General features: G+C 37.3%; 1 protein-coding gene across 9 annotated transcripts in view; it reads right to left on the reverse strand.

The window, feature by feature from the left end:
• Positions 1-14596, reverse strand: part of pbx3b (pre-B-cell leukemia homeobox 3b) — an 87869-nt gene extending 73273 nt beyond the window's left edge. For 2 of the 9 annotated variants that reach the window (XM_042729978.1, XM_042729976.1), the window contains exons 1-2: positions 13092-14595; positions 12315-12388 (exon numbers count right to left, since the gene is read on the reverse strand). In XM_042729978.1, coding sequence (XP_042585912.1) covers positions 12315-12388; positions 13092-13288 — 271 coding nt within the window. In that variant the 5' untranslated portion in view covers positions 13289-14595. Of the gene's footprint in view, positions 1-12314; positions 12395-13091 lie in introns of all 9 variants that reach the window. The other 7 variants (XM_042729984.1, XM_042729980.1, XM_042729975.1 and 4 more) reach the window with 6 other exon arrangements.
• Between the last annotated feature and the right edge of the window lie 4408 nt (positions 14597-19004).

The raw sequence follows: 19004 nt of genomic DNA on the forward strand, positions 1-19004 counted from the left end.
GGAGAGGAGAGGAGAGGAGAGGAGAGGAGAGGAGAGGAGAGAGGATGTGGAGTCACTTTTCAGAGCACACCGAGAGAAAGGGAAAGAGAGAGAGATAACCAGAGAGAAAGAAAGAAAGAAAGAGAGAGACTATCCCAGGGGCTCTGACACCAATTAAGCCATTTCACCATGAGCCCAGAACAGGATCTGCCCCTCTCACTGAAACATGAGACAGCACCTAGCTCCGGCTGGCCCTGCGCCATCTTTCCGTTGCTTCAGCTTACAAAAATGAACTTCAAGGGCTTAGGGTGAAGAGACAAGCTCTGTTCCAAAACCTAGAGAGCTGCCTTGCTGCCTTCTGCATACACAGGCAGCTGCCTTCTGACTATCATGGAACATCATAAGTGACTGATTTGGAACGCTCTAGGTAGACGGAAAATCTGTGTGGAACATAAATAGCGTTCGCTCAACTGGCAATTGATCTCAAGTTTGAAGTTGGCAGGTTGCTTAACTAATGGTGTGTTACGCTAATAAAAAATACATAAAACATAAAAATGTTGGATAAAACAATTATGTTTAAATCACATTGATCTATTTACACTATTGTTAAAAAAAACGTATTCAGCAAGGACACATTAAACTGATTAAAAGTGACAGTAAAGACATTTAAAATGTAATAAAAGGTTTCTATTTTAAATAAATGCTGTTCTTTTTAACTTTCTGTTCACTACAGAATCCTGGGGGGGGTCCACAAAAACATTATGCAACATAACTGACTTTAATACTGATAATAAGACAAATCAGCCTAATAGTTTCTGAAGGATCATGTGACACTGAAGACTGCAGTAATTGTTCATGAAAATTGAGCTTTGCCATCACAGGAATAAATTACATTTTGAAATATTATTTATCATTATTTTAAATTGTAACAATATTTAACAATATTGTTTAACTGTAATTTTGATCAAGCAAATGCAGCCATGAAAGAAATTAGAATATATGCACTGCATATATTTCACTTACAGTTCCCATGCATCTATGTATGTATGTATGTATTAAGTTATTTATATAAAATATACTGGAATTTATTTTTATTTAATTAATTAATTTATTTATTGCCTAAGCTCACCGCAAAACTTTCTGGAACTGCCATCTACATAAAGATACAAATGTGATGCTGCCTTTGGATTTAACTAAAATGAGGTATTATGCAGAATTATTGACTACATTTAAAACAGCACTTATGATGACTTGAAAAGTTGCCTATGTAGGCAGCTCACTATGTACTCTTAAAAAAGAGAAGATGTTACGGTTACACTTTATTTTAAGGTGTCCTTGTTACAGTGTAATTATACATTTAAGTACTGAGTATTAATTAACTACATGTACTTACTATATAGTTAGGGTTAGGGTTAGGGTTAGGGTTAGGGTTAGGGTTTGATTTAGGGTTGCTATGATGTAATTAATTGTTATTATAATAGTAAGTACATGTAACAATAAGTGCAACAAGGACACCTTAAAGTGTTATCGATGTTACATTTATTTGTGGCTTTTGGGTTGTTTAACTGAAAAACAGAAGAGTTGGGTAAAGCAGCATTCCCTCCAGCACCGTTAGCAACACGTAGCGTAAATCTCACTCGTTCAGTCAGGAGTTAAACAGTTTACTTTCTGTGAGATACACTGCATAGCCTGCATACCTTTTTTCTTGTTTCCTCACCCAAGAGTGTAAATGTCCCCATGGTCACAAAAACACAAACATTAGCATTTAACTTTTCAGTTATAGTAGCGGGTTAGCTTTAAAACTTCCTGTCAACTATGTGAGGGCCATTTATTCATGGGAGTGTATGTTTAACCAGGAAAAAAGGGGGCATTAAATGTGTGAGCATTAACCGAAAACGCCACAGTCAAAGTGAGCGATGGCATTAGGGCGGTTTCTTGATGTTAAATAAATAAGTGCAAATCAATCGATACATAACCCCTCCAGCGATTAAATCCTAGGAATGCCTAGTAGTCGATTTTTTAGAAACCACTCTTGAGGACTCTGCCCACTAGCTTTCGGACGTTTACGTCTGCTTATAGGTTTTTTTGCCGCTGTTCCATGCAGACGAAGTGAGGCTTGTCAAGGCCGCGGCAGAATAACGCCAGCTTTGTTATGAATTAAATATTAGAAATCTTAACACAGCAGCCAATAAGAATTATTTGCCTTGTTAAAGCAGCAGAAGACGCTGATTAAAATTTCATTGCATTGCAGTCTTTTTCCCATTTCTGCTTTCAATATATCATTGTAACGTATGAAATGCTGAAGGAACAATGGCACAGGGACTTCATTTGAGGAATGCAAATAGGAAGAGGGGAAGATAGAGCAGTGCTGTGGGGAGAATAAGACCCTGAAATGCTGCTTTAGGCTAAAAAATAAAACACAGGCTTATACTTGAGTCTAATTTACCATTAAAGGAAACGTTTGGATTCTGCACACACATCAGGTGAACTGGCCTTAGCTCGAAAAATGTGCTGTGCCCATAATATTAAATCAAAATATCCATGCAATTATAAACTGAATTTAAACTTTCTCTAAAAAAAACTATCATCAAATTGAATTAAAATAAAATTACAAATGTAAATAAATAAATAAATATTAACATAACTCCACTGATTAAATTCAACCATATTACTACTACAAAAATTAATCCAAATATATATATAAAAAAAAAATATATATATATATATATATACATGGCTATGCAGTAGTTCTGCCCTAGAAAAATATGTGTGCATCGACAAACACTACATATTACACACATGAGGACAGTGCATGAGGAAGTATATGGACTTGCATCTTCTGCCTCTTGAGGAAATCTCACCACTGAAACAGAGGAGGCTAATGAAATGGAGATCTATAAATAGCGATGTCATTACAATGAGAGGACCAGTCTCCTCCCCTCCCCTCCCACCTGACCCTTTTTGTGCTAATAAGCATTCAGACAGTGATGCAGGTTCGTCTGGATAGCCGTGTGGAGCCGGGGTGCTGCAACCGGAGTGGTGACCCAAGAAAGCCTCGGCAAGCACTTGGACATTACCTCAGTGGGACACTATAAAGATTTTGAGACAGAACTGAGTAATGCACTCGGATTGTGTAATCACCTGCAAAATTAATAATCATGCCAGAGTACGAGAAGTAGTGAAGGAGGAATAATTGCAAGTACTGCATAACTGTAGTTTACGTTCTCCAGGTCGTTCCTGAAACCTAAAAGTGACCTAGGGCTCCCGATAATACTTCCTTAATTTTAAAGGACAGTCAGCCTTTTTTGACATGGGGACCACACAACTAGACTCTCTGCCAATCAATAAAAATGCTTGGAAAAAAAATGACATTTACTGCTTTGTCCATGCCCTTGATTCATTGTGCCAATGTGTTGTCCAACATAGAACATAAATGTAAATCAGATGATAAAAGAGTTTGCATACATTTCAAGAAATACATTTTGAGATACAGTATATGTAAAAATATTCTATGTAAGTCTAAGGACTCCCTACAGTACCTTCATGAGCCCCCAGGGGGTTCCTGGTTGAAAGCCCTGGCTTTATTTTAGTGCTGTGTTGAACATAAATCAATGTAACACAACACTGAGAATAATTCAAGAAAAAAAAAAGGTTTTATTTCCATTACCGGATGCAGTACCACTGCTTGCAATATTGAAAATATCTATATAAAACTGTACATAACAGCCCATGAACCTTGTGTCAATAACAAATGGGACCCGTGTTAGACAGCGCTCTATGAATTGAGTTACACAAATATCATATCCAGAACGTTTGGCCAACGTTAGCATTGCTCATCGCATCACAGTTTGCTCCGTATGCGACACAAACACTGCTGTGGGTGGATGGGTGTTTCACAGCTTTTACGCCCTGGTGACAAAATTATTGATGACAACGCATCACAAATTGCACTTATTTCATATACAGATGACAGGGCGAGGGGGTGATGAAAAATATTAAAACAGCAGCGCCGGGTGGGAACATTTACTTTTTTTAAATGAAAATTTAATGTTTCAATACAGAGCACAATTTAGTTAAACGGCAAAGGATAGCTGACAATTCAAAGGTGATGTGAGATTCATCAGAGGTTTGCGCCAGTCCCAGCAGCTGAGGAATACGTGTGTGCATGTATATAAAGAGCATGTATGTGACACTGGATAAAGTGTAGGTCAAGAATTAAGGAGAAAAAAAAACATATAGCATAAAGAATTATTGTTATATATATATATATATATATATATATATATATATTTATATATATATATATATATATATATATATATATATATATAAACACACAAAATAAAACTGAGGTAAAAGTGGTTATGGAAATCTTGCTATGATTGGCCAGGAGTTTAAAAAGATCAACTATTTCATGTGCACTTCCTCATAGACAGGTTACAGGAGCAATCTGTAATCAGAGATAATTAAATGAAACATAAGCTCATCTTAGACTGAGTAGAAGGAGAAGGAGTTGGACAAATGTGTGTGTGTATGTGTGTGTGTGTGTGTGTGTTGAGGAATCAAGGGGCAATTTATGAATAAGACAAGCAAATACAAGACAATGTCTCTAAAAGCCGTATATATTCCAGGGAGGTGTATATTCTCTCTCCTAATGCACAGACCACATATAGAGAAACACTGCAGTGGCTTATTAAAGTCCCACTTTCTATCAAGACACTATACCTTTTATTGAACCCAAAGGAGACTGAGATACACAATCACTGAAAAAGTCTAAATGTTGGCTGTAAATCTAGACACACCGAACCTTGGTGTTCATGTGGGAAAATCAGGTTTGAATCTGACCTGCAATATGTTCTATTTTCATTCGCTCAACTGTCTCTGTCAAAAAACACAAGTCTGAGCCATTCCAACAGCATTTTCAGCACCTCTGCCATTGCTAAATGTACAATCGAGACATTTCGTAACAAACCTGCCAAAATTTTACACCATAAAAGGCTTATTTGCATAGCTAATGTGTTACAGGAAGCATAAACAAAAAAATCAACTATTGATGTTTTTCTTTTTCACAAAATCTCAGTTAAAGATTTGAAGCTATGGTGGATAAGTAAAGTGAGAAATCATACTGATGTGAATGTAATGCATTTGTGCATAGGCGCGTTATTTGTGCCGCAAAGCCTTTGCCATATTCAACAAGAAGTAGATTAGCCTCATATATGTAAAAATATGTCTGACAAGGCACAGAGTGGAAATCACCTCCAAAAAAAAAAAAAAATCCAACAACCACAAAAAATCCTACTACAAAATATCTCCTCCCCTCCTTTTTTTTTTTGCATTCTTTTTACCTCTCGGAAGCCTGACATCCATCCGTACCCTCGCTCTTTCTTTTGTTAATTCCTTCATCTGCTCTTTTTTTCCATACCCACCTTCCACCAGCAGAAAGCAAAGGGTTTTACGGCACTGTAAGGAAGATAGCAGTCACTCTTCCTCGATTTCAAACACCAAGTCATGTAATGGAAAGAAACAGAGAAAGAGAGAGAAGGACAGAGAGATAAAGAGAGAGAGAGAGGCCACGGCATTCAGGAGTCCAGGCGCCCTGCTGAGCAGAAGCCATTCTGCCTTACACTATCTTGTCACTGCAGACGCATCGCTGGGGCAGACGGGAACAAAAAGCAGCCCAAAGTCAATTGTCTCCACTGCTGAATGGCTTTCTATTGCAGGCTGCATACATTTACTCAGGCATTTGACAAAAAACAAAAACATAAAAAAAGCTTGCGCTATTGTAACTAAAGGCGAGAAAGGAGGGTGATGCTAACTAATATTTACTTTGGACCGTAACGACTGGGTTCATGATGATGTCATAAAGAGACTGAGACGCACGGCTTCCCACCTACACAAATATGATTCACGAGCCGGATTCAATTTTTCATAGTTTCATGGTTAAGTGCTCCTTTGTTATTTCGTAATTAGCAAACAATTAATGAGTATGTTCTCTCATTAATTAATAATCTGTAATTACGGAGTATTAAAATGAGCCATCACATTCATGATAATCCAATCAATTGATACTGAAAATATCACTTTCACATTATTTTACCACCCTATTATTTAAAAATAGAAAATAAATAGCAAAAAATATAGAACAATAACAATTCAAGTAATAACAACAATAACCCAGCAGATGTCAAATTAACTTCAGGGTAGATTTAGTTGGCTCATTACCGCTTTGTCGGGGCGCCTCAAAATGAATGGTCCCCGAGGGTTTAAGAAACGCTTACTCTTGAAATCCTTGCATTCCATTTTTTCAAGGTAATGCTTTTAGCCGGCCTCGCATGTGGTTAATTACGACGGTGCCTACAAATTAATTCAGCCGGTTCAGAGTGCACATAGAAGGGTCTCGCCGTGGATGCACAAATAACAACACGCAGCTGAAAAATAGCGTATGTATGTGTATGTGTGCACACACATGTGTGTGTGTGTGTGTGTGTGAGGAGAACAGCACAGCGGGGGCCACACTGCCGGCTTCCTGCAGTCTCTCCTCCAGACCTCCCGTTTCTGAACTTGATGAGTCAAAGGTCAGAAAAACAACAAGTCAATAGGCAGGCAGCCGCCGCCGAGGCAGCAAACAAGGGAAGAGGAGAGAAACCGAGAGAGAAAGAGGAGCCTATGATTTTGGCCCTGTAATAGTTTTCTGTAATCTCTCTGTATTGATTAAACCTCACTTCAGAAAGGAGTGTTGCTTCGGAGCACACCTAACCCCCCCTCCCATCTTTCTCTCTTTCCTGGTCAGAAATGCCATATGGAGGTAATCTTTCACCTTTGTTATTCCTCGCTGCTCCCGCTGCATCTGCCACTGCTGCCGCCAGCCCTGCTCTCTACCGGCGGAGAGAAAGCAAACAACCCGCGCGCACACACACGCGCGCGCCGTCTGATTAGCACACAGTCAGCCCAGCAGAGGTCTTCCTCAATTCGCCGCTGCACTTCTGTATTCGCTTTCGAAACAAACCAGACAAGTTTATTCTCCACACGTTAAGACTTCTTTCACCCTTCCTGCTGGGATTTCTCCATCGCTGTACCGTAGCAAGGATCAGACACATTACAGGCTCCACAGAAATTAAACTAAAATAATCTGATTTGTTAATTACACCAACTAATCAAATGTTAGCAGGAGCGGAAGCGAATGACATCGTATAATACATGTATTTTAAATGATTATGCAGAAAAAATAGCCACCTCACAAAGACCACAAACTTCCTCGGAAAAACAGATACTTGAAAAAAAAAGAAAGAGAGCGGGAGAGACTGAGAAAGCAAAAAATAAAAAATAAAAAAAACAGCATCTGCTAACAAAAAAATGATTTTCAAGCATTCTGCCACATTCCCTTCATTTGATTCATTTAAATGCAAAAGCGAGAGAAAGTCGAAGGGAAGAAAAAAAAACAAACCCCTCCTGCTAAAAACACTCAATTTACTGACAGGCAAATGACTTCACGCTGCCACTTAATCTCATTTCTTGCATAATGCCCTCTAATTAGCATATCAAAGTGAATTAATACTTCTAGGGCATTAGCAATGGGGAAATCTACTCAGGGCCTCCAGTAGCAGTTAGTGGAGTGCCAAGAAAGCTCCCCAACACTACAGACAGCTTTGCATTGCAAAAAGCTTCTATCCATTTATCCGCCATGTATGTATCTCTCTCCTCTCCTCATCCACCCACCCTCTCTCCCTCACATCATCTAGCCCAGCCACTCTTTGAAAAAGAGAAAGAAAGAAATTTTTTTCATGCCGATTCTCCGCAGTGCCCCGGGGATCCCAAAAACAACTCAAACCTATCAGCCCGACAAGACTTTGAATTTGCGGTAATCTGCGGTTAATCTGACAATTAACTCGGCATGTTTCTGTACTCATCAACACGACGGTTGTCATTCACAACCTTCGCAATGAGAGATAAAAAGTTAAGATCAGGCAGTTTTGGGGTGTAAATGCGCACATCCTTGACATTCTCATAGTCGAGGCAAAGGTACACACTCTTAACACACTCATGCATCCTGAACAGTCACACACATCATCTCTGTTTGCTCGCTCTACAAACAGATGTACATACACAGCTTTTCCTTCTCACTGTTTACATAGTTACAGTAAAAACACTTCAGGTTTGATTTACCCTTTTTCGCCTTTAAGCCCCCTTTGCATCAGATCCAAAAGCAACAATGAATGTTTCATCTTTTCAAAGCTCTGTTCTCTGCTACGATTCACAAATACAAGGCCAAGAAATCTCTCCAATTGGAACTTATTCATACATCAGCACTGGCAGTTGTTAGCATTTTCTCTTATTGTATAAAGGAAGATACATTTAGCAGTGACTGCATGGCACAAACCATACAATATCAATATCTCACACACTAAGCTAAATGATGAAGACTACTAATTGCAAAAAAAAAATAATAATAATAACTACTAAATTTGAGTTGTGATGCAACTTTGAAGTTTTGTTACTTTCTTTAATCTGTAATAAAACATTATCGGGTTAAAGACAAACACAAGAAATCCCCACAGCAATCGTAAATTGTCCGAATGTGTGCAACAAGTTGCAGAGACTGTGCTAAATGTGCACGCATTGTCCGATAACTTTCAGGAACTTGATCACATTGTAGTTTTTCATTGTCGCATTTGTTCTTTCACTGCAACTGCACCAAACCCTGATAACAACCCCTCAACTCCTCATTTCTTTTACACATCTGTTGAGTACGATACGCAAAATACTGCTCTGACACTAGGTGTTTACTAGGTATGTGTGTGGTGCGTTAAAGGAGAAAAAAGCCTTTAGAAGATGTGTTCGGCTGAAAAAAAGAGAAAAGAATAAACAACAACAAGGAGTAGCAGTAGTAGCATGCTTATCAGTGGAAGTCTCTCTTATCACTCTGATAAGACAATGTCCTTCAACGGGCCTGTGGAGGAAAAAAAAAAGAAGAAGAAAGCGACAGCTTCCCTCATCACTCAAAACCTGCACACTATAGCAGGTAAATTTAAGCACCAGTACTGCTGCACTAGTCTATTTTTAAAAATCATTTAACAATTTTAAAAAATATCTGCTTTTGTGATATTATTTCACATAGCGGGAAACAATAAAATGCAAACATACATGTACGGAACAGGAAAATATCATGCTTGTGTTCACTTGTGAGTTAATAAACAAATTAGCAGAATGAAGCTTGTTAGGAAATTAGTCCGGATGCGTTAAGACGGAGGAAAAAAAGAAACCATTCAAACAGGCAGCGTCAAAGGGATTAAGCAAGATTACAGCAACTGAGCTAGTAAACAAGCTCATTTAAAAAATTAGCATACTTAGGGACTCTACTCTTTATGCATATTTAATTAGAGCTATAATGTAATAAGGGACATAGCTGTATTAAACGTAACATGATAGGTGCACATGGAAGCACAGTCAACAGCTGGAGGTAGGTTAAAAATAATCTTATACAATGTAACATTAAATGGAAAATTTTCTCATAAATAATGCTAGCCATGCGCTTACATTTAACTGTATTTGTAAGCAAATAATGGATAATTGTTAAAACACAAGAATAGACTTTGGAAAGAAAAGTATTGCATGAGTACACCTATACATACACTAAAACAAAAAAACACACAAAATAAAAAAATATATAAAAATATATGAGTACTGTGATTTAAGTAAATATTAATATTATAATATATATATATATATTGAGACACATCAGTGATTTAAGTAAATATTAAATGTAATATATAAGTATTATTTTAAAAAAACACCCCACACCAGATCACATAATGTAAAAAAAAAAAAAATAATAAAAAATTGTCTTGCAACTATTCATCTTTTCTTGAGACACAACAGTAGCCACTTAAAGCTGTCACGATACAGCTACAACATTTAGTAATTAATTTATTTATCTTTTTTTTCTCATTCTCTCCATTACTGAACAGGCATAAAGAACAACTCAAGCAGACCGGGCAGTGGATCAGGGCCTTGCCCTCCCGCAGTTGAGACCTCCAACGGCCGAGAAGTTCATTAAGTTTTATGATCTTCCTCCAGTCACTTCTGCTTATAAGCCACACAAAGGCCACAAATCTGGCAAAGCATTATTCTGCCTATACAACCACACAGAGATATGATAAACACATGAATTGATATCGGAATGCCATTACATTACTGTATTCATCTTTGTACAAAAACTAGATTTAAGCTCTAGTATGGGAAATGACCATCTCCTTCCTTTTCAAAAATTAAATGTGTAACTTGTTAACCTATTAATAAAGTCATACATTAATCATACATATGATAAAGCTTATTTTTAAAAATAGCACAAAACATGCTTTGGCCTATTTCAACATGCTATAAAATAAACTTTCATTTTCTTATGCTAAACATTAAAAAGTAAAGACAAAAGCTCAGTTATTAGTCTAATTCAGTGCGTTTGCCATTGTATTTTGGGCTCACCTTACAGGTATCGCTCTGCTATTCTCCTTCCGCATTATCCAGAAATACATACTGCACATTCCTGGTAAATGCCCCTTATCTTAGGGTCTCTCTGGATTCTGCATATCTGGTTATGTGGTCATTCTCTCTTTATACCTGCGCCCTGCATGATTGCAGAACGCGCGCGCCTTTGCGCACATTACGCGCGTTTGTTAACCGTCGCAGCATAAAGGAAAAACTGCACATTAAATTGCATCCACTAAGCACTGGACGTTCTGATCTGATTCTCTTCCCTCAAAGAAAAAAAACTGTCTTTTGTGAGACAGTGACATATGCTAATGTTCCGTGTCATTGGGGCAGGCGGTAAGCATTGGTAACGCACGTGCTGAATTGATGCTGTATCTGTCATTGGACTTCATTTACAGTGCGCGCGACAGACTATTTCAGAGGTGCTTGAGTGTCAGAAAAAGTGGAAATAGGATATTTCTGTTTGTTATAGATATTCCTATGCACTCAAAAATATTGTTTTCTCCATTTCTATAACACACTACTAATTACAATAAAGTGATGTCACACACGAGTCACAGGAAAGTAAACATTTTGCACAATAACGTGCGTTCCTGTTTATGCCACAAAAATTCATTTATAAAAGGTCCCTAGATGGTGTTAGTGATAAATTAAAGTAAGCTTGCCATCCAGGATCAACGTTTTGCATTATTTAAATATTGAAATTTACAAACAAATATTAACGCTTGGGTTTCCGTCAGTGGTCAGTAAAATAAAATAATAATAACTAACAATTAAATCAAGTTTAATTACAGCTTTCTTTTTTTAAGTGGTGCAAATGTGACAACTTACAGTTCATTACACTTTTTAACCACTTTGCATTTAATTACTGATAAAGAAATCCAGATTAAGCTTTAAACACACATAGTATTGAGTATAAATTGCATAAATTATTATAAATTTATTAGGATTTAAATATTTGCCCATGTGTAGCATATGATATAAACATTTTTTTTTACATGTTAGGCTCGCATAAAAGTAATAATAAATGACACATCGATCATTCCTGATCATAAATAACAAATTCGTTTTCACACAACAACAAAAAAAAACCACGACACTATAAAGCCAAGCGTCTCTGCACGTGTCGGAGAACGATGTCACCTTCACAGCGCTGGCGTCTTTCATAATAAAATGGGGGCAATAATTAACTGCAGGACCGCTGATACTGCCAATAATTATCCAGTAAATTGGTCGCATAATTAGGCAGAAGAGCGCAGGAATTGGACCGCTCCGAACCACGAACACGCGTAGACGCGCACTGGGCTCGCAGTAGTACAATTAAACAAAACAAGCCTGATATACAACACCAATCCCGCACAAAACATATCCTCAGTGACAAATGCAGAGAATCCCGAAGATGCATAAATGCCTAACAATTCACCAAGTGTGGGTCTTGAAAGATTAAATGGATGGTGTGATAATAGCGCGCTGTAAACAAGGGAACTGCCGGGGTGCCTCTCTCATACATGCCCCCAGAAGAAGGCACTCAGTTCAGCCTCACGATGCAACCCAGAGGGTGGGGGGGAGCTCATCGTTGCATATTTCACAGTCTTATTCTTAGAAATCCAGTTATTACTATACATTCTCAGAAGTGAGAAACAGAAATGTGGATGCTGGATTTGGCTTGGTACAACTGGACTCCGCTGACGACCAAAAAAAAAAAAATAAAATAAAAAAAAGAAAGAAAGAAAGAAACACCAGTAAAGATGGCGGTGTCTGACGGATTAGTGGCACTGTATTGTTGCTTTTTTCTTCTTGAGATGTCGGTGCGTATTTTTGCCCATTTGTTCGGGTATGCATTATCTTACCTGTTTTCTCTTTGATCTCGCAGAGGACACTGAAGAGGGCTGGCTTCATTCTGTGACAGTTGAGCCCATGTTTCCTGTGCCATTTGGGAGCAAGAGACGAGATTGATATATAGTCACTTAAAACTCATAATTCTGTCGCATTAAAACTTTATAAGACATCAAGTCTCCAGCTTAAATTTAACCTTAAAGTGCATTAGTTTAAAGGTGATAAACGCATATAGGCAAAGCTGGATTTACACACATCATAGAAGTTCAAAACAAAGCTACGTAAAATTAGTACCCAATATTTCTATTCACTGTAAACAAAAAAAAGTTTCATAGTTGCTAAGGGCTGTAAAAGTATCAAGGCCTTCTTACGTTTAGAAGTAGGAACGTGTGATGTAGAAACTTTTAATGAGATGCCCACATGTGTTGAGTAGGCTACTTTACCTGTGCATCATTCTCAGAGACTATTTTTTATTATCAGCTACAAGTTTAGTGAAAAGTAACTATGATATTCTGTCTAAATGTTATAACTTGAGACATTGTCATATTAACCTGTGATACGGCCACCTGGAGTTCAGATGCAAACGAGACTCTCAATGTATTACTATATTAACATTTGTGGAAAAATTAGAGTTGGGACGAGAGTTTCAATGAGTGGACAGTACTGTAAATTAAAGTTAGCTGCTGTAACGTGTGAATGGAAGCACTATAAGCTGTTTTACTAATAAAATGAGAAAGCATGAATATAAAGACTTTCTGAACAAAACAATATAAACGTAAAAATGCACCAACTTTGCTTGCGCCTCGTCCAGGCTTTGGTCGGTGATGGTCATGATCTGATGCAGAATGTCACCGATGTCTTGTTTTCTTCCATCCCCATCGGTTCCGTCGTGTCCATGTGGAGGCGGCAGAGCCATGCCTCCCTGTACCGAGTGACCGGCCAGGCTGACACCGCCGAGAGCCTGCATGATCCGGGCTTGCTCGTCCATAGTCCCCCGCAACACAATCAATGCGCTCGTGCTCAGTCACTGAGATGGGTGAAATTAAAGTCGGATAATGCACATGCAAAAACAACTTGATTATTTCATGTGCGGTGGTTAACGGGTCGCTATCGTGCACAAAATATTAACCGTGAAGCAACGCAGCAAATACAATAAATCGCTGGATGAAATATAGTGGAATTGATGTCCCAGGAATCACTTTATGGAAAAGATTTAAATCGTCTTTGATCCTCCTGTACGAATGTCCATCGGAGAAAAATTATCGATGCTATTTCGTGCCTATTATTTCAGTAAACTTCAGCGTTCAGGTGACAGTGGTTGCCCGTTCAATCCTGTCCGAATCTTCATGCCAATTTGTCTTTTTCTTTGAAGAGCTGGGTCCTTTGCAGATGTCTGGAATTCTTATTTGCGGTCTTCTTAGGATAATTTCGCCTTGTGCACTTCTGGAAAACTTGGACAAATCCGTAGTATTACAAAGAGTTGCAAGCAAAACATCCCATGCCTCTGATGGAAAGTAACAATTAATCAAAATTAATGATTATGTAATTAAAAATACGCACGTTGAGTGTGAACAACAGGCAAAAATATTGCCTTTGAAAGGATTTTCCAAAAATAAAATATAAGAAAATAAAATAAGCCGAGTGAAATAAATTAAACCATCAGCACCGGCGACCAGAGCTATAAAGATTGTAGGGGAAAAAAATATATAAAAACGTATAAAAAAAAGTTTCTCACTTTCAGTAGTGAAAATAGAAAAACTGGCGAAAAAATTAATCACGCGCCATAAAGCGATGCGCAAAAATATCTGCTGGCGGAAATTTATGAGTCGAGCGCGCGGGCTGTGTGTGCTTTATGTTGTTTGATGGCAGCGGTAGTGAGCGATTGACAATGTGCCAATGCCATTCACTCAGTGCGGACGTGTCAGAGAAGAAAAAAAGATACAAAATCGACATCAAAATGCACGCTCCGCCCTGCAGAGGAGGGGTCTTAGATTCTTGTCACTTCTCGCCGAAGCCCCCGAAAACAAAATGCCAGTTAGCTACTAATGATACTGCTGGTGATGATAATGATGAGACCAGAACATCAAATCAACAGCGTTTAAGTCTCCACTTTACGCGTGCCTCATTTAAAAGCGCGCCCGTGTATTGAGATGCCGTTACATTATAACCAATTCCAATAAAATAAACAAAAGGTCGGAGTTTTATATTGTCTGATTCAAACTAATAATGAATTGCACGGGCCCCCTCGCTTCCTTACACCATAGTATGGTCGCCTCCAACAAGCCGTGCTCGCAGGGGCAGGAAAGCAGAGGACATGTTTATAATATTGGAAATAGACGCCGCGAACCAATCAGCGAAGAGTCCGCGGTTGAGCGACGGCCCCAAGGACCAACGGCTGGCTCCCGCTGAGCGAGAGCGCCCGCCTTCAGTGCGCAATACCTTTGCTACGGTTGTACAGAGAGATATCAACTTCGGATTGGCCGTTGCCAAGGGTGACATCTACTGCAAAAGCAGGCGGCGCTGCACAGCGCTCCTCGGCAGTTGCTATGGTAGCAGACTGCTCGGTGGGCTCGAAGCAAAGAGACACACTGAAACGTATCTCGCCTTCCTCCGGTTGCCTCGCTTCTTATATACGCTTTACTAAACCCACTGTGTGTTTTCACTGTGTTTTCCCGCCAAACCACTGTATTTTCGATTCCAAAACGTTACATTTCACGCGGGGCTGGCATTTTTGCGATTTAAAATACGCTTCTTTTGTTCAAAGTCATAAACCTACAGTGTTTTGTTGGATTTTTGATCTTGTGCTGAAGTAAATAAGAGCTCATCACAGACCAAAAACGATTAACAAGGAAATATATGTGCTAACTCCACTATACACGTTTGTATTATTTGATTATATGTAGGCTATATTTTACTAAAAGCACTATTGTTTCATTGCAAAGTTTAGAGTTCACATCTAATTAGGTTATGAGAAACTGCAAATTTTAATTTTCTGTTGCTTAGCCTATACAATGCATTGATGCATTTAATTATTTTATTTTTAATTTCATCTATATTTAGTGCTCGAAAGTATTCGGACAATATTTATTAGGCTAATTTTATCAGTTGGAACAAATGAGCCAATTTCATTTTATTTGTGAGTGAAAAGGGAAAAGTTGCACTTTGCCACGAGACGCTGTATGTACCTACAGGTTAATATTCATTATGAAATCCTCAGGTGCCATAGCTGAGGTAATGCGTTTCGGCAGGGTTGCACTTGTGACATGACAGCCACTGATGTGATGGGACTAATTACCAAGAATCAGAGACACATACCGAGGAAACAGAGCTGTTAATTTTTGCACAGTAAGAAAGTCAATCAGACACCCTTCCAAAGGCACCAACATGTGACGCTACGGTGAGAATTTGTGAAAGCTGGCACCAGAAAGTCCCGTTCCATAGTGCATGATCTGACTGAAGGCCCAGTGGACTGCCTCCATCACTGACACACTCAACACGGGAAATTAACACAGGCTAATTAAAGAGTGAATAATCAGATATGCAGAAAATCAAAACTTCCTCTGGGAAGAGCCAGTTCAGGATAAACAATGCGAAAAGCACAGAAGGATCTGTCAGCATGCCTGGAGCTTCATGAATTTATAGCATTTATTTGGATGCCAGAGAGTGTGTTTTTAAAAAATGTAAGTATATGTAGACATGGTTTTGATTATGAGATCACAAAGTGCTGTAACACGGATTGAGATAATTTTCATTTATTAAATATGAACAATATTTTTACTACATTTTTAAGAAGTTAAAACTAAAAAATATTTCATGTCTGGTCTATAATTTGTTTTGTGATTATGTTAATAAATTTTAGGTGAGCAAACTGGTCTGAATCAGCAGTTTCTATTGTTCATTTTGATATAAAACATCCACACAAGTCTTTCATCTATATTTTAAAAATCTGTTCCAATTGGCAAGTGTTTTTAACCTCATTTCCAAAGTACCTGTAGACTTTGAAAAAAAAAAAAAAAAAAGAAAAGGAAAGAAAGAAAAGAAAAAGACATTGTATATTGTACATTTGCTGCATAAACTGCATAATTTAATAACTAAAGTGTATTTTTTTTGTATATTTGCTGCATAAACTTGAGTGAATGTTACACAGACTTTATATATATATATATATATATATATATATATATATATATATATATATATATATATATATATATATATATATATATATATAGGTCCCAAAAATATGGTTATGTACGTACGTACACACACACTGTTTTTAGTTTATGTTTAATATATTTGTTCTGAATTTGTTTAGAATTTAATTGGATTTTGAATAACTTTTTTAACAGATAAATACAGAAATATTATATACATATTTGAGTTACATCTTCCATTATGTAGAGTAATTTTATGTTATATTTAGGCTATATCAGACTGACAATATCGGCTATATGGTCCTAAATACACTACAACATGATGTTCTTCTGTAATAGTTTAATATAAGCACCATATTTAATACACAACCGTTGGCTTTTGATTTACACATCAATCCTCCTGAAAAATACAGATCAAACAGTAGAATTTATAGTGGCATATTTACTTCAACTCTTGTGTATGAATTGGTGTTCAGAGCAATTGATTAAATTCTTCGGGTGCAATAAGTGGGTGATATATTAGTCATGGATCATGTTAACACAGTTACTGGATCCTGAGCAAGAATAATGAGCTCACCTTTAATTAACCATTTCACACATATCACAGAGTAAGACAACATGCCACAAGCCCTGTAATTCAATTGTTTTGGCTGCGACTGAGTGCATGTGTATATACGTGTGTGTGTGTGTGTGTCTTTCACCTTCATTTATATAGTCGTTGTCATTTTTATTATCAGTGTGTAAATGAACTAGATTGAATATAGCATGTGCTGCTGACAGATTATGATTTTTTTAAATCACAAACATCCAAAAATCACGAAACGACGATGTAACACAACATCTGTGTTTATAAGCACGTCACATGAATTTAAGCAACATAACATTTAGAAGTTGTCGAAGTTAGGAAGCAGACAAGAGGTGCTCGCTCCCTCGTTCTTTTTAGCAAGCTGTGTGGTTCGGCTCTTTCATATTCACTTGACCTTGAAGTATCAGCCCAGCACACTCCTGAGTTTAGTGAATGGAAGTCCCAGACCCACTGCATTTATCACTGAAATACTGTGCTGTCAGGTGGCTCTGTATACATGTCATAGAGGGCTCAAAGGAACAGCTCCAGATCCTCTCCTCCACAACACCGCATGATTCTTCATTGCCTTATGTTGAATGCCTTTCCACCATTGTTTTCAGCCATATGTCAACATAATTCATTTTCCCCAAGTATGACAGCAAATCTTTTGGTGGGAGGGGAAAAAAAGACACTTCAGCTTATTGTGGTCATGATGCCATGCTTACATAATAACATAAACACAATTTCTATTATTGGATGTTTACTGCCCACTTCCTTCAGCCAACTTAAAGAGCAGTACGCCTATATACTGAGCGTCTTGGAAATATCAGCTTAAGTTTCTCCAAAATATGGCCATTGTAACCTCACTGTTGTCAGTAGTAACTGTTAATATTATTGCTCTTCAAAAGAACACCACTCATCATTATTATCACCAATAAACAAAAAACAATTTTCCTCCCCCCCCCCTACACATACTATACTATCACCCCAACCCAATACTCTAAAATAATACTGTTGGAGAGAAAAACATTATCCACAAAAAAAAAAATAAAATAAAAATGTTTTAGCATTTGTCATGCCAAAAAAGTCGACCGCAAAAAACTTTTGCAAAAAAAAAAAAAAAAAAAAAAAAACCTATGCATAAATCAACGCATACCAGATTCTGGATCACAATCTTATCAGACATCATATAATAAAACATTAAAAGCATAACAGACCCTTTTCACATCTGCAGAGTTCTCAGAAGAGGAAGTCATTAGTTGGGTAAACTTTTATAGTGATGAACGAAAACTACAACAAATATAATTTTTGAGTTCCTATTTGCTCCAAGAGAAAAAGAATGCATTGATCTATCCATGATAGCATTTCTAAAAAAAAAAAAAAAATAGAGACTGATTAAGTTGGTTGAAAGAGTGAAAGATTTCCTCAGTCATTATATTATAAACACTTATGCAGCAGCATTAACTAGTTTTCTGAAATTTAAAATGTAACAATAGGTATAGTTTTTAAATGTAAATTTAAAAATGTAAATGCATTTTGTGAAAAGGGTCCATAAAAATGAGTTACATAAGAAAATGATGTTAAATAATTATGTAGATATTATTGTTTATTTAAAAAAATTAATAATGAATAATCTAGCACAATATTGTACATAGCTCCTTTTTATGTCTTCAGTATTCAATAACACTTAATCATTTATTGCTTTTTTATGCATATAGGGGTGCTAATTAGTCACAAAATCGTTCTTATCTGACAGGTTTAATTGACAGTCTCGAAACAAATAGCCCCTGTCTCATAACATACACATCTTTTTTCAGGAGAATTAAGTTTTTGAAAACTGAACAGGCTGTCACCTTACTTTTTTTTTTTTTTTTTTTTTTTTTTGTAGTGACAGCCAAAAAGGGGCCCACAGGTGTCTCAGAAAGCAGTGACTGTGTTGTCATAATTCATTTAGGCATCCTTCTGCAAAGCCATAATTACCTAAT

Source organism: Cyprinus carpio, chromosome B8 (genome assembly GCF_018340385.1).
Source record: "Cyprinus carpio isolate SPL01 chromosome B8, ASM1834038v1, whole genome shotgun sequence".
Classification (NCBI taxonomy): Eukaryota; Metazoa; Chordata; class Actinopteri; order Cypriniformes; family Cyprinidae; genus Cyprinus; species Cyprinus carpio.